The sequence below is a fragment of the Rhinolophus ferrumequinum genome, chromosome 9 (assembly GCF_004115265.2).
Source record: "Rhinolophus ferrumequinum isolate MPI-CBG mRhiFer1 chromosome 9, mRhiFer1_v1.p, whole genome shotgun sequence".
Taxonomy (NCBI): domain Eukaryota; kingdom Metazoa; phylum Chordata; class Mammalia; order Chiroptera; family Rhinolophidae; genus Rhinolophus; species Rhinolophus ferrumequinum.
Genome location: NC_046292.1, coordinates 10,764,371 through 10,786,940, shown reverse-complemented (window position 1 = coordinate 10,786,940; position 22,570 = coordinate 10,764,371). Strand labels below are relative to the sequence as shown.

At 55.6% G+C, this 22,570-nt stretch overlaps 1 protein-coding gene across 2 annotated transcripts; it reads left to right on the top strand.

Annotated features, from left to right (window-relative positions):
* Positions 1–6,479: 6,479 nt before the first annotated feature.
* On the top strand, positions 6,480–22,253 carry FAM131C (family with sequence similarity 131 member C). 2 transcript variants are annotated; one of them, XM_033115902.1, is made up of 7 exons: positions 6,480–6,823; positions 16,979–17,094; positions 18,128–18,163; positions 18,430–18,523; positions 20,599–20,781; positions 21,042–21,152; positions 21,940–22,253. In XM_033115902.1, exons 1-7 carry the CDS (start codon positions 6,802–6,804, stop codon positions 22,221–22,223), a joined length of 846 nt encoding a protein of 281 aa, XP_032971793.1. In that variant the 5' UTR covers positions 6,480–6,801; the 3' UTR covers positions 22,224–22,253. The 2 variants fall into 2 exon arrangements, with proteins under 2 accessions (XP_032971793.1, XP_032971794.1); XM_033115903.1 differs by lacking the exon at positions 6,480–6,823 and adding an exon at positions 15,562–15,704.
* Positions 22,254–22,570: the final 317 nt, after the last annotated feature.

Sequence of the window (22,570 nt, the reverse complement as noted above, 5' to 3'; positions counted from 1 at the left end):
GGGAGGTGAGAAGAATGGTGACCGCTCTCACCTGAAGTCTTAGTTCCTGCCCCCTGATGTCCCTCCTAGCATTCCTCACAATTTGTCAATTTATGTATTTGTTCCAGTGATTTGTTAATACCTGTCTTCTCTGACTGACTCTAAGCCAGATGTTGGCAACCTTTCTGCAAAGGGTCAGACACTAAATATTATTGTCTTTGAGGGCCATATCCTTTCTGCTGAAACTATACAACTCGGCCATTGTAAGGCAAAGCATCCATAGACAATAGGTAAACAAATGAACATGGATATGTTTCAATAAAACTTTATTCATAAAAACAGGCCAAGGGCTGAATTTGGCCTATGGGTTATCGTTTGCTGGCACCTACACTAATTTCCAAGACAGCTGGGACTTGTCTGATTACTCTCAACTGTATCCCATTGTTTGGGCAAACAACACACTGCAGGTACCTATTTGATCAATAATTTGATGAATGAAGACATGATTGGAGGAGTGAAACAGGGAAGATCTCTGTGGGTGAGATTCAAAGGACATGTGTGCCGTGCGGGGTGTCAGGCGGGGTCTCTGGTCCCACTCCCCACATAAGAACGCAGGACATGGTGAGGCCAAAAAGGAACACCCACGGAGCCATAGGTAGGGGAGTCACACCACTATACTCTCACTGGCGGCTGGGTTGGAGACACAGGAACCAGGAGCAACACAATTCTCAACCCTCACTGTGCCGCTTGCAGGCTCAGCCACCATCTTCTTGCTAGCTCCCCCTTTTTCTGCTAGCGTAACCACAGCAGTTATATTCGTGGCCAATGGCTCACTGGTTACAGCTGACGGCCAACTAGCCACAGCTGCTGGCCATTTGATCACAGTTGATGGCCATTTACTACCTGAGCCAGCACCTTTCTATTTGAGGCCGAGAGCCTGGAAACTGCTTTTTGGGGCTCTGTCCCCACAATGTGTGATGGGGACTGATGGAGGGAGAGTGCACAGCTTGTGCAAACATCCAGATGCAGGAATGGAGGGGATGTTACCTGCCTGCAGGAGCTAGCAGGCTCAGAATCACCCAGGGGTCAAGATAGAGGGGGCTAAAGGCTGCCCCCGTGTGGCCAGGGCTTGGACCCACCTCCTAGTGTTACTGGGAGAATTAAATAGGACAGGACCAGTACGGGTCCTGGCACAGCAGCTGGCACATGGGAAGGCTGCAGCTGCCATGACTATTAATCGTTGCTGTTATTAACCCAAACACCTGAAACTGCCTCCCAAGCCCCCACCAATGGCCTCGATTGAGTCAGCTGGGCTCTCCCCTACTGAGGATGGGCCTATGATAACCAAGAGAAAGCCTGTTCCTCCAAGAGCTGGGAGATGTCTGTCCTAGTGCTGGGGACACCCCACCACCTGTTTACTCAGCAAACTGGAAGCTTCCCCAGGGCAGGGGGCAGAGGCTGGTCTTGCCCGTTTCTCCATTGCCCAATACTGGCTGTATCTCTTCCACCAGACTGGGGGCTTACACTTTGTCGCCTCCTACTCCATCTAGTCCAGCTGGTTGCCTGAGACGGACTCTGACCTGTCACCCCACTCCATCTGGAAGCCCACAATCTTGAACCTGGAGGTGAGAGTGAGTACATTTTAAGGTCAGCCTGTGGCTTGCTTTCTTAAGCTTCCCAGGAAGGCTGCGAGCCCTAGAGCCCGGGATCCATAGGTAGAGCCTGGCCTGCAGAGCTAGCAGCTAGCACCTGAACCCTGCAGGTGGAGCAGGGAGTCCCACTGGTTGTGGGTTTCCAGTCCCGGCTCTGCTCCTAACTGGCCTTGGTTCCTTTCCTGGGTCTCAGTCTCCACATCTGTACAGTGGGGGTTAGGACCAGGTGATGTCTGAGCTCAGGAGTGTTGGTAGCCTAGATGGAGACTTTGTGGATGGATGCACACAGCTTAGCAAGGACGCCCACAACACCTTTGTGCTAGAAAAAGGTGCCCCATACCATGGCAGACACAGCCCATGCCAGAGCTCAGCACTTGGTGATTTGAGCACTGGCAGGATTTCAGTGCCCTCCCCCTCAGCTGGTCGCCTTTGTTGAGGACACACGATGCACACACAACCTTGAACCATGGCTGGGCCTGAGCTGCCAGCGTGGTACTTTCTAGGTCAATTGGCCAAGGGAGGAGGGAGAAGAAAAGCAATGAAGACTGGTGCTGTCTCAGGCAGCCCCCTGGTGGCCAGATGCTGCATGACACTCATAGCTCAGGAAAAGCATCTCAGGTTATCTTAACTGTAACTCTGCCTTGGTCCTACCAGGGGGGCTTGCTCCTCGCCTGCAGAGACCCAACACCCAGGAGTTGGGTTACCAGCCTCTGAACCCTGAGGAAGGTCTTCTGTCATGAAGAGCCACCGTGGACAGGCTTGGCCAGGCATTTTAGAGATGAACTCAGTGCACCTGTTTACTTACCAGGCTGGTAGCTGGGGAGCGGGGGCTGGTCTCACCCTAGTGTCCCCAGAGCCCAGCACAGTGGTTGCGTCTCCTCCATCAGACTTGGGGTGGTTTACCTTTCTGTCACTCCCTACCCCATCTATTCCTGCTGGTTGCCTGTGAGGGACTCTGACCTTTCACCCCACTCCAGCTGGAAGCCTGGAGCTAAGAGTGAGCATGTTCTGAGGTCAGCCTGTGGCCTTTTTCTCAGGCTTCCTGGAAAGGCCCCAAGCCCTGGCCTGCAGGAACTCAAGACAAGCTAGACCCCCAGAAAAATAGGGAAGTACTGGGAGTCTCATCCAGGCTTGACCCCACTCAAGAGTGACTGGAAGGAAGCTTGATTTGCAGATGAAGAAACAGAGGATGGGACTCCCCATTGCTCTTTAGATAAAAAGACCAGATCCCAGCAGGAAGTACGGCAGGAGCTAGCTCCTCCCACGGCCTCCCTCTCACCCTCTGCTCCAGCCACAGTGGCCCTCTCTTCCTCCTTGGAATTGGTCCCTTCCTCCCATCTCCAGACCACTGTCCATGCTGTTCTCTCTGCCAAGCCAAGCCCACTCATCCTTCAGCTGTGACTCTGTCACCGTCACTTCCCTCGGATGTCCCCTGCATACCTGAGACCAGATCAAGTCCTTCTCTTCTACACTCTCCATAGCTCCTTCCCAGCGCTTCTCAAAGCTGTGACTCAATTTACCTGCATCGTTACTGGATTAATGCCTCCCGCCACCCCCAGAACAGGGACCTCATCTGTCTCATTCATGCTGTCACCTCAGCACTACACAGTGCTAGGCATACAGTAGGTGCTCAATAAGCATTTGCCGGATGAATGAAGGATTGACTCCATCAGTCCTGGCTATGACCACTTTCTAGATGTGTGACCTTGGACAAGTCTCACTTTCTTGCATTCATCAACAAATACGAGCCTCTGTTACGTGTTGTTCTGAGCACAGGAGTCAAACCCAGATCTGCGTGGCTTCCAGTTCTGTTCTCTTTCTGCACGCCCAGCTCTGCCTTTCCTGAGAAAGTCAGTACATCTCCTGAGATGTTTGAGGCCTGGAGGTGGGCTACCCCAGTCTGAAGTGTCATCCTCTCCCACTGGTCCCCTGGATGTCATTTATGCCAGGCCCCTGGTGCCCCCCACATTCCTGCCTCCATACCTTCGTGTACACCAAGTCCTTCACCACTTCTGTCTGCCAACATCCCACTCCACCTTCACAATGTCATTGCAGGGTCACCATTGCCTTGAAGTCATCCCTATGACCCTTGGCAGAAGCAACTCTCTTCTTACTGCATTTGGCTGGCATTGGTAGGCATGGGGATGCTCCACTGTCCACCCTGCCCTGAGTTATTTACGGGCATAGCTCCCCCACGCTGAGCCATGACCCCCTCCCAGGACGGCCTGGGCGGCACTGAGTCTGATTCATCGCTGTGACGGCTCCTGTTGATTAATCTTTCTCCAATCAAACTCGGCAGCATCTGCTCTCTGCGCTCCAGTGCCCAGCTCGGGCAGGGCACGCAGGGCTACTGAATGTCCGTCATTGAGACGTGGGGACAGGCCACACGACTGGGGACTCTGGTTGGAAATCCTAAATCATGACAGGAGAATGGGATTCGGGGTGTGAAGGGCACAGCCTGGGCACTCTCTCCTCTGGTCCCCTCACCCACCAGAAGTCCCTTCTCTCCTCTCCCCTATATAAAGGTGGGGCAAGGAGGGTGCTGGGGGAGGGTAGTGGAAGGTCACAAGGCAGATGGGCTGTGGGCTGAGCTGAGAAAGGACAGCGTGCCCCCGGGGAAGGACAACCACACATCTCAGAGCTGTCTGAGAATCTGGGAATTGTCTGCCTCAGCATAATTCCAAGGACTGGGAAGGTGAATGTGGGCATCCAAGTGGGAGCTGTCCACCCCCCTGCATGGCCCAATCTCAGGCCAGTGCCAGGGCTGAGCTGGCAGGAGACTTGGGTTCTAGTCCCCAGTCTGCCATGAGTTTGCTGTGTGACCTTGGACAAGCCCCTGGCCCTCTCTGAGCACCAGTCTGTACAATGAGGGGATTGAGTCAGTGCGCAACTGACCAGCATGAATGCCAGAGGCTGGGTAGCCAGAACCCCTCACCAGGGATGTGTCTGTTGGTGAGCAAGTGACACTGGGTGCGGCCACTGCCCAGCCTCGTCCACCTGCCCCCGTCTTATACTGAAGGGGGCACAGTAAGCTCCCCGGTGTCCTCTCCCCTGTGGTCTTCCCCATTCTCTTTGAGAGGGTGCCCCTCCCTGTCCTCTCTGCCCCCAGAGCTGCCAGGCTGCCAGCTGGGAGCACTAGCAGCTGTGACTGGAGTGTCCTGCGTCATGGTGAGTCACAGCCCTCTGTCCAGGCCAGCTCCAGTCACTCTACGACAGGAAGAAGAGAAAGGACACCTCTGCCTCCCCAGTACCGGGCCACCCAGGACAAGAACCCAGAGCCTGGCCATAAGCAGAGCCGCCTTTCCTTCTCCACACAAGGGCAGGCACACAGCTGACACGATGCAAGGCACCGGGGCATCCATAGTGACCAGGACAGACTGTCCCTACAGAGCTATCCTCTCCCAGGCCAGATTTGGGGGCCAGCACTAGTATGATAGGGGCAGAGCATTGGGGGTCGCTGAGCACCCAATTGAATACGACATTGACTCCACGACTGGCACAGCTGTCTTGTTCACACTGGCACATAGTAGATGTTCCACTGAGTGGAGGCTTCAGGCTTCCCATGGGTGTAGGGAAGCTTGGTGAAGTAGTAATGCATCATATCAGTGTTCAGCATCACTACTATTTATTTTTAGCCCTAAATTAAGTGCCTAGTATGTGCCAGTCATTTGCGTCTATTATCTCATTAATATTTACAGCAATCCCGTGAGATGAGATTTTCACCCCCAGTTAGCAGATGAAAACACTGCGGTTCAGGGAGGTGAAGCAACTTGCCCAAGGTCACACAGCTTGTGTGAGCTGAGTCCACACTCAATCCAGTTCTGGTGACCCCGGTGACCAGGGTCACTTTCCACCCAGACTTTACTCCAGAGAAGATACCAGGCTTGGGGGGGGGAAAGAGGTCGGTACCCATCCAGTCACCCCCTCCCGCTCCCCCCAGCAGTCCCACGGGGTTCAGATCCTCTCCTGTAGAGGCCTTAGCTCCAACCCATGTCCCTGCCTCAAACCTTCTTCATTCTTCAAAACTCTGCCAGGCCATCCGGAGGTTTTCTTTTTTAAGAGAACTTGGCTTCCTCACCTTCCCAAGCAAAAGGGACACAATGATACCTGCCCTGTCTCGTGCACAGGTGGGTGTAAGGATGGAGTGAGGTGAAGCAGTATATGAAAGAGAGAGCTTCCAGAACTGAAGAGCTGTGTGCATGGGAAGGTTTGCTAAGGAGCTGGGATATGTGTGTGTGACTGTGTGTAAATGTGAGTGTGTATCAATATGAGAATATGGCTGTTAAGTGTGTGTGTGGGGGATGCGAGTGTGTATACGTGTGGAAGTGTGTCTGTGTGTAGGTATGTGTGTGAGTGTGAGTGATTAGAGTAGGTCACTGTCATTCGTTAGACAGGAGACTGGGGCTGAGAAGACGCTTCTGTCTGGGTTCCCTGCGCCCCAGCTAAGCCCAGAGAGGCAGGTGCTGCCCCCCTTCAGGCGCTGAGGGAGACCCAGTGGAGTGATGCTTGACTCTTGTGCAATAGTGAGGCCACTAGGACACTCTCCCCACCCTCTGTACCTCCACCCTGGGCCAGCGTCCCTGAATGAGGAGCTGTCCCTCACAGCTAAGGGACCTCGGGCAAGGCATCTGACTTCCGTGAGCCTGTTTCTTCCCCTGCAAAATGGGCATACAATGGAATTGTTATTGCGCTCAGCCAGGTGTCTGGCTGTGGCTGTTAAATTAACTAAATTAACATTGTGTATTTTGTGTCCCAAATGCTGGAAATCCCCCGCTCTCCTGGGTCCCCCTAACCTCCCCCATCCGCCCCCGCCCCCAGCCCGGGTTGCCGCAACAGGTTTGGGGGAGGGGAGGACACGCGCCGGGGGCTGGGAAGGGGCGAGCACCCTCACGCCGCTCCGCGCTCTGGGCTTCGGCGAGCGGTCCCCGGGGGCCGACCCCGCCCGCGGTGCTGGCAGGAGCTGACGACCGAGGCGGCGGTGGCGGCTGGGACGACACCACGGAGTGGAGGCCGAGCCGAGCGGAGCCCCGGCCCCGGCCCCTTCCCCGCCCGCGCGTCCGTCAGGCCTCCAGCTGCGCCCGCGCCGCACGTGAGCCCCGAGCCTCGGAGACATGAGCACCCGACAGCCCCACGCACCCCAGGCGCAGCGGCCCGACCCCGCGGCCCGGTGATGGGCTCCTGCGTGTCGCGAGGTGAGGAGGCCGTGGGCCGGTGGGGGTCGGGGTTCGGGTCTCCGCGCGCAGGATGCGTGCACGTCCCCTCGGGCCGCTCCCAGGAAACTGGGGAATGGGGAGAGCGACCCGCCTTCCTGAGCAACCGCACCCCCACCCCAGCCCTGCTGAGCCCTGGGGGACACGGTGCCCCCAGGGGACAGGGCGTGGGAGGATGGGGGCAGTGTGGAGACAGAGCATGGGGAGGTCACCGCAGCCCCAGCCCCACTTGGAACCACACCCTGGCAGGTGGCATGAAGCAGGGTCACCTCCTTCCCAGAAGCCACACACCCCCTGCGGAGTGTCTTGGAGGGGCAGGACGCTTCTGGTTGCTCTTGACTATTCTGGAGGGACGGGATGGGGGTGGTCACCAGGAGACACTCTCCTTCCCCCCGCCCCCAAGACGTAGGCCTTACCAGCTCAATGCCCCCATTTCTGTCCCCTTACCCCATGTCCCTGAACCGCATTGGCAGCAAGGGGTTAATGAGGTGAACAGATTCTAAAGAAGGTTCCCCTTCCCCCATCCTCACCCTAACTCCTGGTCTCCACCCCAATCCTTGGTCAGGGTAGGGGAAGGGACAGAGACAGCTGATATTCCCAATAACCCCTGAGCCCTTTCTGTCTCTGAGCTTTAAAAGCCAGCCTGGCCTGGCAGCTTTCACTCTTCCTCCTGTGCTGGAGCCCTTCCACTCTCCCCAAGGTGGCACCGGGAGCTGGAGTCAGCTTCCCTGGAGGGTGGCAGGTTGGTCTGCCTCCCCACCTCCAGCTTTCCAACAGGCTGCTGATGCACACCTTAGAAGAGGTCAGCTGGGCTACTCCCCACCACTCATTTTCATCCCCCAGTCGGGGAAAGGGGCTGGGGGTGGAGGTTATTGGCCAAATCCACTGACCCCAATCACAAGGCTTTCGGGGGCGACTACACCACCCATCATCCTCAATAGCTCCTCAGGTGTAGAGGGATGAGCAGGCCTTGGGCGGGCTGGGCAGACCCTGGAGGGGGCCTGGTCCTGGGAGATGTGGAGGAAGTGACATAACACTCCTCAGCCCACCCTCGGGCCTCTAGGGGGCTCTGCTCATGGGTCCATGCAGGACATTCAGGTAAGGGGCTCAAGATGTCTCAGGAGGGTGTCAGGGCTGGGATCATGGGTGGTGGTGGTGGTGGTGGTTAGGTTTGTGAGGTTCATTCACTTGTTCAGTCATTAAGCTGATATTAGCATGACGCCTACTATGTGCCAGGCACCATGTACATGCTGGGCATCCAGCTCGCAGTGTCGCTGCACCTGTTCTCGTGAGGCCTATAGCCTGGCCAGAGTGGGAAGGTGGTTTTAAGAGTGAAGAGTGTTTAGAGTTCTTTAGGAGTGATGGGTTCTCAGTGTGTCTCCAGGAACCAGAAGGCTCTGGATAGGCTGAGTATCGGGGGATCTGGGCTCTGGTGTCTTCTTGGTGACTGTCCCTTCCTCATCACTTGGCCATGCCATGCCAGGTGCTGGGGGACTTGCTTGTGAGCTGCAGCACTGCTGAGCGCAGTTCAGAGGGTGGGGAGCAAGGGACACCTGCCAAGGTCACTCAAGGCAGTGTTAGGACTGAGGTCCAGGTCCTCCAACAAGGTGTGAGGACCATCAACCATTTTCGGGGTACATACCATCCCCATCCCCATTTTACAGATGGGGAAACTGAGCAGAGGGAAGTTGAGGGACTTGCCCAGGAGCAAGCCTATAAGAAATAGCAGAGACAGGATTTGAACCTAGTCAAGCTGGCTTCAGAGCCTGGGCCCTTAGCCTCTGCACCACACTCAGTCCCTGTGTCCCTGTGCCAGCACCTGCCCTGCTCCTCTCCAACTGCAGGCTTCCATGGGCTTCTCTGACCAAAGAGCCTGGTCTCCACACCTGCGCCAATCGCTAACAGTCCCCTTATTCCCACGCGCTTTCCTGTGCCAGGTACACATCTTGAAGCCAGGCCAAGGACTGGAGCTGGGGTGCCCCAGCCAAACCTCAAACCCCAGATACAAGCCACACCTGGGAGCGCTGCCCCTGCCCCCAGCATTGGGCAGCAGTTAGCTTCTCTGTACCAGGCCTGAGAGGCCAGGACTGCAGACTCTGGAGCCAACCAGCCTAGGTTCGCATCCCTGCTCCACCATCACTAGCTCTGTGACCTCAGACAGTTACTCAACTTTGTACATGTACCTCAGTGTTCTCATCTCTAAAATGGGAATAATTCCAGTAGCAATGTCCTATTCATGTAAAGCACCTGGACCAGTACCTGGCACATAGTAAGCACTCCTACGTGTTAGCTATTACTTTCATTTTTATTATTACCTGTCTGTGCAGACAGCTGTTCAAGACCCTCTTGGCTGGGAAATGGGAAGCTACAAAGGCTCCCATTTCATGGGAAAAGTAGCAGGTGGCAGGCACTTGAGGTCCTGAAAACATGGGGAAAGTGATTGGGACCAGATTAAGGCAAAAAACACTGTTTCCAGGAGCTATTTTGTCCATTATCTATTTTGAAGAAATTTTGAAGAAATTGTTTGTTGGGCGTTTATCCTAAGCCAGGCTGAGCTTTCACCTTTATGACCTAGTTAGTCCTCCTTCAACCTTGGAATGGGCTCAGAGATGGGAAGAGTCCTTTTTTTTTTTTTTTTTTTAAGAAATGCTTTTTTTTTTTAACATTTAACTCGGGTTTTTTTGTTTGTATGTTTTTTGTTTTGGCGGGGGGAGGAATATTGGGGAATGTTTGTTTCTCCAGGGCCCATCAGCTCCAAGTCATTGTCCTTCAATCTGGTTGTGGAGGGCGCAGCTCAGCTCCAAATCCAGTCGCCATTTTCAATCTTTGGTTGCAGGGGGCACAGCCTACCATCCCATGTGGGAATTGAACTGGTGACCTTGTTGTTGAGAGCTCGCGCTCTAACCAACTGAGCCATCCGGCCGCCCCGGGAAGAGTCTTGTTTGAGGTCATGTAGCCAGGACATGGAGAGTCAGGATTTGACTTCGGGTCTGTGTGACCCTGGAGCCTGAGCATGGAACCCCTGCCCTTCGCTTTCTCAGGTCCCCCACGTGGAGAGAGGTTCTAAGTGTGTGGCCAGTGTTTTAAAAAAACAACCCTCTGGAATAACTCAAGAGGTTAACATTTGCTTTGGGCTTTGCTGCCACTGCTGGTGACAATCTGTATGGCACAGAGGAGAGTTAATATCTGCCCCCCTTCTCTACAGTCTCTGAGTACCCACCCGTGCCCTTGGCACTGGAACCTCTCTGCCTGCCCCCTCCCACCCCAGGCTTTTCCTCCAGACCAGCCCCTCAGCCTCCTGGCCCCACCCTGGGGATCTCAGTGCCCTGGGCACTGATATGGGCGGGGGGAAGGGGTGACAGCAGAAACGGAAGACTGAGGACTTTCTTTTGGAAGGTCAGATACCTGATTCTGTCTGGGAGAAGGCACAAGCCCTATGGGGCTGACCACAGCCACCCCCAGTACCCAGGGCCTGCTGACCAGGACCTGCATCCCCAGCACCCCAGTACGCTCTCATCGGGCCTCGCAGAGCCAGAGAGCAGAGTCTTACACTGCGCACTGTGGGGAGACGGAGGAAGAAGTAGATGGGTCTTGCCCTTTCGGAGCTCACAGTCTGAGGAGGGAGACACAACCTTGCCCATGGAGTAGTGTAATGGGGGAGGCAAGACACACACTCCTAAGGATCCTCTCAGGAGATCTGCACTGGTTAGTGGTTGGAACACAAGCTTTGGAGTCTCAGACTGACCTGGGTGTGTAACCTATTTCTGCCACTTACTAGCTGGTGACCTGGCACGAGTGATTTAACTTCTCTGAGCCTTAGTTTCCCCATCTGTAAAATGGGTCTAACAGGGTCATTATGAGGGATAAACAATAGCTAATGTATAAAATGGCCTAGGACAGTACCTGACTCATAGTAGGGGTTTAATAAACAGTGGCAGCAAATCACTGCAGGCTAGATTTTGCCCATTAGGGCTGCTGGTAAGGGCATAGCCTAATATAGCTGAGGCCAATCTAGGCAGGCTGCCTGGAGGAGGTGAGGCTAGAGCAGGGTGTTCAAAGAGGTTGGGCCACAGGATGGCAGAGGAAGTAGAAAGGAGCTGGGGTGTGTGGAAGGTCCTGGAGAGGAGCCCATTGTCTCCCTCCATCCTTGGTTTGGTGTGGAAAGGGACCACCATGGGCAGCTCTGAGCTGCACCGACTCACTGATGAAGCTAGCGCCATGACCGTGACCCTGGTAACCTGTAAACAAATGTCCTGGAGAGTGGGGGGCAGTCTGTTTACTTGAGGCTGGTCCTCTGCCAAGCTCAGAGGGACAGCCCACTGACATGGCGGTGACTCACCAGAGAGGCCAATGGCTCACCCTGAGTGGTCTCCCACTGCAGAACCCCTAGGACAAGCTCCAGCCCTGGGAACAGGACCAAAGGAATGGTGGCCAAGAGCTGTCCCTTGGTCCAGAAAGAGGAACTGAGGTCTGAGAGGGGAGGACAGAGCAGGTGTTGTTTACGGAGTGCTTGCTGGGGCAGGTGCCTCCTCCTCATGGCAGCCCTTTCCAGATAGGAATGCAGTGTTCTCGTTTCACAGGTGAGAACCCTGAGGCTCACAGGGGCTGTGTCACAAGACCACAGCCCTGGAGCTGGCAGAGAAAAGCTGGGATTTAAACCCAAGGCAGGGACTGTGAAAGGGATGCCAAGGCCAGAGCCTGGCACATGCCAGCTGGGCGGTCCACACCTGAGGAGTGGAGGGACTGCATCATGCACACAGCCACAGAGAAGCTTCGAGGGGAAGCCCCAGGCTGCCCAGGGACGGGCAACAAGCGGCTTTGGACATAGGCTCTTGCTGTTACTGTGTGGTTTCAAGAGGAGGTTTACCCTCTCTGGGCTGCTGAGAAAGAGCAGGGTTCACCAGGGGCCCTCCCTCTGGGGGGAGATGGCAACCACGGTGATTAACGGGCTGAGACATGGGGCGTTAGCGGGGTGAGATGACTTGGAAGCAGGTGAGAAGAGCTTGAGTGGTTATGCTGCGGACTGACTGAAGAAACAGGCAGAGAAAAACAGTGTGGGGGCTTTGCAGCAAGAGGGGTGCAGGCTAGACATCAGGATGAATGTCTGGTGGTTGGACTCAAAAGCAGATTGAGGGGCTGGCAAGGGAAGGCAGGAAGCATCCTTAGTAAGCAGAGGAGAAGCTCTGTGTGAAGGCTTGTCTTCTGAAGGAGATAATCTGTATGACACCCCTCTCCTTGAAGGATCAAGATAGTCCCCTCCAGGTTGCCATGGCAACCAGAGGCTTGTCACTTTTGTGATTAGGGGAAGTGGGAAAGGAAGGGACCTCAGACCTTGAGGTCAGAGGAGTAAGGTGTGGACTGAGAAAGGAAGGAGGTGCCTGCACCACTCCCTTGGGAGAGGAAGGTGCCCACAGGCACAGTGGCTAGGGGGCCCCTCAAGCCATACCCCAGCCCCCACCCCACATGAAATGCTGTGTTTTTCCAGTTGCCAGCTGTGGCGTGGCGGCAGTCCCAGCTGAGCAAAAAGCAGCCTGTGATTTCACCCTGGGCTGGTTCATTACCTGACGTCTCTATGGCAACCAGCCTGTGCCATCACAGGGCCAAAGTCCTCAGGGGGAGAAGGCAGCTTTGGTGGAGGCGGAGGCGCCTTCCCCTCAACTGAGGTGGGGGCAGAAAGGCTGGGGAGGGGCTGGGAGCCAGGAGTCCTGCGAGTCCATCATCACCTTCACGAATGACCTTGTTCGAGTCATGTTTCCTCCAGGCCTTTGACTTCCTACCAGCTTCCTCTGGCGTGGACTCCCCTGACTCCCTGTCTCTGGTTGCTGAGTTTTAAAACTCAGCCTCAGGTGATGGCCAGGGTCCCTAGAATTATTCCAGCACCTTTCAAAGCTCCCAGGTGCAGCCTAAAGCCAGCACCACCTGTCTGTACCTTGGCAACCCCGGCTTGTGCACACCGCAACCTTAAGAGTGGCAACTTTCAAACTTTGTTTGACTGGAACCCATAGGAATAAATATATTTTGCATCATGACCCAGTACATACACATAGCAAGTTCTTATCATACTTGGCCCCGCCCCAGCCCCACTGTAGCCGTCCTTCCCCAGTTATGCACATATCCAACTAGGGGTGGGTGTGAAGCTGGCCTCTCCTTTGCAGGCATCCCAAAGTTCTGCAAGTGAGTGTCTGGGAACCCCCGCATTTCACTTGTGGGGAGAAAGAGGTAGCCACAGTCAGAAGTGTGGTTGAGGCTGGGGTAGCAGATCCTTGAAGAGGGCGTCTTTACTCCCCCCCCACCCCACTCCCAGCCCGACAATGGCTTTCTTCAAACCATGGGGCTCTCGTGCCTCTTTGTTCTCAATTTGGGATCCTTGTAGGCAATTCCTGAAGGACAAGAACAGTCTCCCTCAACTGCCCATTTTACGGATGAGGAAAACGGAGACTCAGAGAGGCAAAGTCACTTGCTCAAGGTCCCACAGGTAGTAAAGGGCAGAGCTAGGATTTGAACTGGACAATCTGGCACCTGACCCTGACCCAGCTGTCTGTGGAGCAGACCCTGAAACCAGGATTTGGGTACAACTGGTATCTGAAGAAAAGAGGAAAGGGTGTCTGTCATCCTGCAGGGGGTGACCTCAGCCTGATCCAACAGAGGACTCTGGAATGAAAGTTAAGCTCAGTGTGTTCTGATCCCAAACAAAGGAGCTGGGGTCCTGCACCTCCAGGCACTGGCTAAGGGCCACTCTAAATTCTCAGGTGGTTTCAGCTCCAGTTGCCCGAGAACAGCCCAGCTAGAAAGAGCCACACGCTCTGGGACGAAGTGTTAATCCCACCTCTGTCCCCAGGTGCTTGCACAGTGTAGACGTGCAATAGGTAGATGCTGAGTGGGTGAAGGAACGAATGGATGCATGGATGAATGAATGAATGAATGAATGAATGAAGATCCCTCAGATGTTCACATAATTGGGCTTTTCTTTTTTTAAGATTTTTTTTTTTTTATTGGGGAAGGGGAACAGGACTTTATTGGGGAACAGTGTGTACTTCCAGGACTTTTTTCCAAGTCAAGTTGTTGTCCTTTCAGTCTTAGTTGTGGAGGGCGCAGCTCAGCTCCAGGTCCAGTTGCCGTTGCTAGTTGCAGGAGGCACAGCCCACCATCCCTTGCGGGAGTCGAACCAGCAACCTTGTGGTTGAGAGAATGCGCTCCAACCAACTGAGTCATCCGGGAGGCAGCTCAGCTCAAGGTGCTGCGTTCGATCTTAGTTGCAGGGGGCGGAGCCCACCATCCCTTGCGGGACTCAAGGAATTGAACTGGCACCCTTGTGGTTGAGAGCCCACTGGCCTGTGTGGGAATCGAACCGGCAGCCTTCGGAATTAGGAGCACAGAGCTCCAACCGAATTTGGCTTTTCTTGATACTCAGGCCTCAGCTCTAAGAAGCCCTATCCAGTCCCCTCCCAGTCATGTGCCTCCTTATTTTTTTCTTCATAGTTATTATATTTTCTCTGTCTAATGGATCTTTTTCATTTGTGAATGTTTGGTTAATAGTCTGTCTCCCCCACCAGAATGTCAGCTCCATGAGGGCAGAAACCATCTCTGTCTTGTTTGCCACAATGTCCCCAGTGCCCAGAACAGTGCCTGGCACATAGTAGCTGCTCAGCTAACACTTTTGAATAAATGCATTAATCAAATGAATGATAAGGGTGTTCCCAGTTATCCTGTGGAGGGTGGAGTCCTCCTCAATTCAGCCCAAGAATTCAGTCAAGCAACCCCAGTTGTGCAATTCAGTCTGTTTATTCCCTCAGCAAGCCTACTATGTGCTAGGCCCTAGGACGCATCGATGACAGGGCCGATCCCTGCCCTCCTACACATAAATGGTTTTCCCAGACAGCCGGTGCTAAATGCAGCAATAAAAGTAGAAATCCTTCCACTAGTGTGGACAGAGCCCCTACTATGTGCCAGGCAGGGTTCTAGGCTCTAGGGACAGAGCAGAGAGCAGGGCTGCTTGGTCTCTGTTCTCATGTGCTCACATTCGCTGTGGGGAGAGGGATTGGACACTTATATAAAGAAAAATATCAGAGCATGACGCCTGTGATGGGGAGTGCGTGGCCGACGTGGTGACATAGCATTAGGTGGTCAGGGAAGGCCTGTCTGGAGGAGGTGACCTTGAGCTGAGATCTGAATGACAAGGTTCAAGAAGATGTGGGGAAAGAGTGTACCAGGCAGAGGGGACAGCAAGGACAAAGGAGAGGTGTGGCCATTTGAGGAGCAGCAAGGAGGCCGGGGCAGCTGGAACAGTGAACAAGGGGGAGGGGGAGGACTGAGTTCGGGAGTGGGAGCTGGCATGGAGAGCCCTGAAGGCTGTGGAGAGGGGCTGGCTCTCCTCCTGAAGTGCAGTGGAAGAAGCCGGTGGCCAGTGTTCAGAAAGGCGCTGTCTCACCTGGAATGTACCGTCCCTGTGCTGTTGGGTGGAGAGTGGACTTGTGGGGGGCCAGAAGAGGAAGCATTGGGTTGTTGGTCCAGATGAGAGGACGGTGGCTCCCACCAGGGTGGAGATGGAGAGGGACACATCTGGAGTAGAGGTTGGAGAGAGCCAGTAGGACTGGTTGATGGGTTGCGCGATGGTGGAGGGCGGATGGGGGAAGGCAGGACTCCAAGGCAACTCCTGGAGTTTTGATTGGTACAGCTGGGTGGACGGTTGCATCATTTTCTAAAATTGAGGAAGTGGAGGAAGATGGACACAGATTTGGTTGAAATGCCTTTTGGGCATCCACGTAGGGCGCTGGAAATGCAATCGTGAGCTCAAGCAGAAACGGGGCTGGAGGTGTAAATGTGGCACCAGCTGCATGCCATGAGATCTCCTGAGAGAGAGAAGGTGAGAAGGGCCCAGGGTGGTCATGTGGCTGAGCAGGGAAGGAGGACAGAGAAGAGCAGCCAGCAAGGTGGGGGTGGGGGGCAGAGAGAAGTGTGTGGCCAGAGAGGGAGGGAGGGCGGGGTGGGTGACCTCCAGCGTGCCCCTGAGAGGCCAGTGAAGATGAGGCCAAAGTCACCTCTGCGTGTGGCCGCATGGAGGTGCTGGCAGCTTGCAAAGAGCTGTCTCATGAAAGGCTGCTAGGAATGGTGGAGGAGAAAATGGGAGGCGAGGAAATAGAGATCAACTTGCTCTACATCTGGCCGTGAAGGGGACAGAGGGATGGGCAAGGAGCTGGAGAGATGCTGGGAGCAGAGGACTTGAAAGGATGGGAGATGCTCGGTTGCTGCGTGGGTGCTGGGGGCGGACCCAGTGTTGAGGGGGCTCCATGAGGCAGGAGAAAGGAGAAGGGATGCGGCCAGAGTCCCTGAGCGGAAGGAAGAGGCATTGCAGCAGGCACCACACGGATGGACCGGTTCAGTGGAGAAGGAAGCATGGACAACACAGGAGAGCAGAGCCCCTGGAGTGGAGAGCGGGGAAGGGACCCAGCCCTGGGGCGGAGCGGCTCCATTCTTCCTTTGTCACAGGAGGGAAAGCAGATATGTGGGCAAAAATGCTCTGAGGTGGGAAGAATGGGTGAGGCCTTTCGAAGGCTTCTGGATCTCACTGAGGGATGGGGAGAAGCCAGCAGCAGGGTGCGAGGAGGTGGGGTGCCAGGGGAGGCAGTCGACCTGGCAGGAAGCACACTTAGCAGGAATCGGAGAAGTGGAGAAGGACCTCTGGACGGTGCCCCGTGAGAGGCTGGAGCAGGTCCAGGCACAGAGCGGGCGGAGGGTTAGGGCAGAGGATTGAGAGAGCCAAGGGCATCTGAGAAGGAGAGCTCATAGCGTATGCCAGACAGAGTCTTCGCTGGGCCAGGAGAGAAGCAAGGACATAAGGAGCTAGTGCAGAGTAGTGGGGTAAATGGATTGGAGGTCTCCGTGGGGTCCAAAAAATGCTGGAGTGTAGGTGCTAGAATTAGTGACAATGGGGTAACAAGCAGATGGGCAAGTAATTCCCACGGAGGGGACCTGGCAGGAGGAGATCTGGCTGGACTCCTTCACCTGCTGTGGGTTTGAGCCTGTTTTCTACAAAACGGCGATGGGTAATAAATAATGTCCATGTCAAGGCTAGCCTGAACAAGCTTCGTAAGCAAACGCGGAGTTCTTCTCAGTTCCTCCTGTCTGTCTTATTTCCAGATCTGTTCACAAGGGCCCACAAGGACTGCCCCCTGCCTCGGGGCACAGACCCCCTGAGCCCAGACTTGCCCTCCAGCCGCCCACCCACCATGGCTCCAGACCATGTCACTGGCAAGGTAACGTGTCATGCGTCATCCCCACCTATACTCCTGCTAATCCCTGGTTCCTGGGCTGTCTCCTACAGCTCCCCACAGGGAGCAGAAACCATTCCAGTCTCCCCCCTTCCCTGCCTAACTTGGCTACTTCTTGTGGGATCAGAGACCCTAAGGTTTTGGTATTCGGCTGAATGGAGGTCTGAGTTTAGGCTGAGCATCCAATGACTGAACCAGGCTTGTTCAGAAAAGAGCGTCCCCCCCTGAAGGGCTTCCCGCTCAAGTTAACACAGGCTTGCCAATAACAACGTCTATTACCAGCCCAAGACTCCTTAGCCTCCACTCCCTGCTGGAGAGTAAAAGGAATAAAATCCTCAGTCCAGATAGATTAGGAAGATCCTGCTAGGGGCCTCAAACCCGGCTTCATGATTTCCACCCCTGCCCCAGAGCTTGTGGCTTCGAACCTACCGTGTTTCCCCGAAAATAACACCGGGTCTTATATTAATTTTTGCTCCAAAAGACACATGAGGGCTTATGTTCAGGGGATGACCTCCTGAAAAATCATGCTAGGGCTTATTTTCCGGTTAGGTCTTATTTTCGGGGAAACACTGTATGAGTTGATAAAACAACCTTTGTTAAAAAGAATTCCGAGCACAAAGTGCATGCTAAGTGTGGTCCTAGGCGCTTTGTCTATGTTAGGTCGCTTATGCGTCACCACAATTGAGAGGTCAGTGGCATTGTCCCATTTTGCAGAGGAAGAAGCTGATGTTCTGAGATGCTAAGTCACTAGACTAACGATACCCAGGCAGAATTAGCAGTCAAAACTCAAACACAGGTCGGATCTATCCCCTTTACCCACTGCGACTCCTGGCAGAGCCACCTTCCCCGCTCACATACACACTTCTTTCTCTGCATGCCAGGGGATGCCAGGGCACCACCCATGAGTAGGCAGGGAGCAGGAAAAGGCTGGCCCACATCTCCACCCCGGACTCTAAGACTCCTAACACCTGCTGGCACAATGTGCCAAGCCCTTCCTGATCCTCTTCTCTTATTTTAGGACAAACAGATGGATTTCTGTTGGGATCCTTGGCAGGTCAGTGTACTTGCCCGTCCCCCAGTCTAGCCAGCCATGGCTGACACCTCTGCTGAACCCAGCCTGAGACCCCAGTCCTGCCAGCCCTGGGGGAGGGGTCCTGATGAACACAGTGAAGTGGGATGGTCCTGTGGGAGCCTGCAGGATCACCCGGCCATGTTCACTGCCCAGGGGCCCTGGGGAGGGTGCGTGACGGGAAGGGTAGTGGTGGGGGGACATGTCGGGCTGGTCTTCCCCACCTGCTCACCTCTCCCTCCCTCCCGCAGAGGTGCTTCCAGACCACTAACGGCTACCTGTCCGACTCCAGATCCTGCTCCAGCAACTACAACGTGGCAGCCTTGGCCACCTCGTCCCTTGTGGGTAGGCGCCAGCTGCCCTCTCCTGCCTTTGGAGTTTGCACTGTCCACCCCAGACACTAGCTTTCGGGGGCGGGGGCAAGGCTGAATTGCAGCTGGAAGGATTGTGGCTTCACCATTTTCTCAATGCCAGGCTCCGAGCTGGGTTCTGCGGGGAGTAGAGACCTAGGATTCCCGCCCTCATGTGTTAAATGGTTGGGGCCTCCAGAAGCTCTGAGGGGATGGCCCGATTTTTAAGATGTCTGCCTGGTATGGTCTCTCCACCTCTCTGCAGCAGGAGCCACCTTCGGTCAGGAGAGTGATTTACTGAGGGATTTTCTTAAGGGCAACCTGTAGGAGTGAGGGCAGCCACAGGGGAGGGGAAGAGCTCGGCAGGGCAGGGGAGGGGAGTGGACAGGAGGAGCCTGGCAGAGACCTGGTGGCAGGAGAAGGCTCCTCTTCCTGAGCCTGATCCAGGGGGAGCTCAGGAGGTTGAATCCACTAAAGAATTTATGGCATTTGAGGTGAGGGGCCTGACATCATATCATTCCATTGGTCAGTGGTTGGCGGCCTCTGGGGAGGACCCTGCCGCTCTTGGCATCTCTGTGTGAGGCAACTGCCATCAGCTAAGGGCAAGTGTCTGGAGAAGGGTGCAGGTATGAGCACTGGGGCTTGGGCACACAGGCCAGCAAAGGGACTCTGGCACAGCATGTGCCGTCTGCCAGGGTGGCCCACAGCCTTCTGGGCCATTCTCAGCGGTCTCTTTGTTCCCAACTTTGCTCAGTGTACCCGGGGCTCGCGTTTCGTTAAATCCCTCCCTTGCTGTCTTCTGTCCCCACACTTGCCTATGCTGTTCCCTCCACCTGAAACCCCTTCCCTCCACCTCACCTGCCCTTCATGAACCACTTGAATCCCCTCCTCCCAAAACCTCCTCTGGTTGCCAGCACGCCCCCGCTTGGGGCAGGGGTTGTCCCCTTCCTCCTCACCTCCATCTTTCCCACTGTCCCACAGTGTTCTATCTCCAGTTTCCTTTGTGGATACCTCGTCTTTCTTCACTATTGCCATTCCTCACAACATGGCTCTGGGGCCTCGGTGACTCCCAGGTCTGCTATCCACCTTGGTTAAAGGAGAGGCTGAATCCTTCTTGACAACCCTCTCTGTCAGCTTCCACATCCTACTGGTCTCCTCCTGAGAACTCCAGGCCCTCCTCCCCATCTGCCCGGCCCTTGTCCTATCTCTTTCTGGATCCCTTCAGTGGCCCCTAATGTCCCCCTGTCTCTACCTTTGGCCCCTAAGCCCCTAATTAGGATGACCTTCCTAAACCACAGATGTAACCTGCCACTCTCCTGCTCAATATCCTTCAGTGGCTCCCCATTGCTACAAGGAGAGCACAGGTGCGCCCTCAGCCTGGCTCTCTCAGCCCCCAGTCTGGAACTTTGTGGGCCACCCAGCCTCTTTTGCCACCCCAGTCCCGGTTATCCTGGAACCACACCAGATGCTTCCATGCCTTCATCCTCTTCTCATCTCCGAAATAGCCTCCAGTCCTGCCTTGGTCTGTCCAACCCAACTGCCTTCAAAGGCCCACTCCAGTCTACCTCTTCCAGGAAGCCTTCCCTGCCTGCTGCACTCCACACAGGTCTCCCTCTCAGCAGAGCTGGCACTGGCCTAGGCACAGGGATGCTCTCTCAGAACTCGTTCCTTAACGGATCTTGAGTGGATCCTGGAGCAGATACCCTTGGGCAGAAGGGTCTGGACTTGGTCATGAAGGGAGTGAGGTGTGGCAGGACTGAGGAAGAAGCACCAAGTGAGCAGGAACGTTGACTGGGAGAGGACACTGGGAGAGCTTGGGGCTGGAAGTGGCAGGGGAGCATCTATGTGAAGCGCCTTAGGGCTGGCATGAGGGATTGGATGGGCACAGGGCATTGATGGGTATGTAGCTTTGAGAACACGGGGCATTGGCTGCGTACAAAGTATTGAGTGTACATGGGGTACGGACCATTGGATGGGCCTGAGCTATTGGGGGTCCTGGGGTATTGGGGGTGGGGCTCTGAGCTGGGCCTTGTGTCAGGGCAGTCACCTGCCTGCTCTCAATGTCCCTAGGGGTGGTACAGAGCATCAAGGACCACATCACGAAGCCCACGGCCATGGCGCGTGGCCGCGTGGCCCACCTCATCGAGTGGAAAGGCTGGAGCGCCCAGCGGTCGGGCTGGGCGCTGTCCCCAGCCGAGGACGAGCATTACTGCTGCCTCTCAGATGAGCTTCGTGAGGCCCGCTTTGCTGCAGGTCAGTGGGGAAAACGGGAGCTCAGGGACAGGGACCGGCCAGGGCTTGGGTGCACAGGGGACATAGCATCCCCACACGGACATTGTCCGTGGGACATTGTCCAATGGGACGGCTGGGGCATTAGGTGGGCACTTTGATCACTGGCGCCTGGATGGACTGCCCAGCTGACTCCCAGGCTGTCGGGTGCCAGCCGTCCTGGCACTGCAGCCCCCCACCCTCTCTCCTGCCCCCTCCGAGCTGGGTCCCGCTGTCCCCAACAGGGGTCGCTGAGCAGTTTGCCATCACAGAGGCCACACTGAGCGCCTGGTCCTCGCTGGATGACAAGGAGATGCACACCGAGAACAGCCCCCAGGACACCGTCCAGCTGCAGGGTACTGCCCGAGTGGGCGCCAGGGTGGGGGTGGGTGGAGCAGAGCTGGTGCTGGATGCCCCCCGCACCCCGTGACCTCAGACCAGCCCCTCCTCCCCTCAGCTTTAGTTTCTTCCTCCAAACAATGGGACTGATGATCTTTGCCCTCCCCATTGCCCAAGAAGTACGATGAGCGTAAAGGAGATAGTAATAGTAATAGATAATAGAAATTAAGGGCTTACTGTGCTAAGTGCTTTATATGTGTTATTTCACATAATGCACACAACTGCTCTAGGAAGTAGGTCCTATTTGTATCTTTATTTCATAAGTAAGGGAAACTGAGGCAGCAAGAAACTTGTCCCAGATTACACAGCTGGAGGCCTCAGAGCCAGGACCTGAACCATCACACCAAGCACAACCAAGCACCTTCCTAGATCACAGGGTTACTGCTGAGGGCTTCAACGAGCCTGGGTCCCGCGTGAAGCCTGCATACCCATCTTCTCGTTGAATCCTCCCTCTGACTGAGGGGAGGGGAAACCCAGGAAGAACACTGGTTGTCCCAATTCTCAGAGCGCAGGAGGATTCTACTCTCCACTACTCCACTCACTGCCGCCACCAGTCTGGTAACCCCCAGGGAGAAACGGGGGCTCAGAGAGGTTCAGTGACTTGCCTCAGGTCACACAGTTTGGCGGTGACGAAGCAGGATTTGGAGGCTGGTCTTCCGGCCTTGCCCACACTCACACGCCAGGAGAGGGGGAGGAGCAGCGTCCAGGACTCCCTCCCTCACCCCTCTGCCTTTGGTTTTCCAGACCTGGAGAGCACCTACCTTGAGGACGGTCTTCCGAGCAGCCCCTCACAAGATGACAGTCTTCTGGCCATCTCGTCCCCTGGCCTCTCCCCTGATGGTTGGCCCTCCCCCGAGGAGCCCCCTGTCGTGGCTGCTGCCCCGCAACCCCCCAGCCCTGAACAGCAGCATAGGCAGCGGCTGCCAGGAGGCCCAGGGCCCGAGGGTGGGACCGGCCTACAGGGCTCCGTCCCCTCAGTGGACAGCGGCTCCCTCTCGGAGGAGGAGGATGAAGTGTTCTATAACTGAGGCGGGTCTGTGGCCTGGATCCTGCTCACACCGTGTCCTTGCCTGGTGGGCAGCCTAGGCATAGCAGGACATTGGATTGGCCTGGGCCTCTCTTGATCCCTGGGCTGGCATGGGGTGGGTGAGGCAGAGATGGGGGCAGCACTCCTTGTGGACCACTCTGTGCCTCTGTGGACCTGCCGCAGCAGTGGGAGCCATAATCCCCCTTCTCCCTTCTTTCCTTGGCTCAGGTGGGCACCTTTCCCCGCAGGGTTTCTACCCTGGGTGAGCTCGAGGACTCAGCAGACACCAGGGCAGGCCGCCCAGAGGAGCCGACAGTCAGGCCCCCAGGCAGACAGCCACAGAAGGGT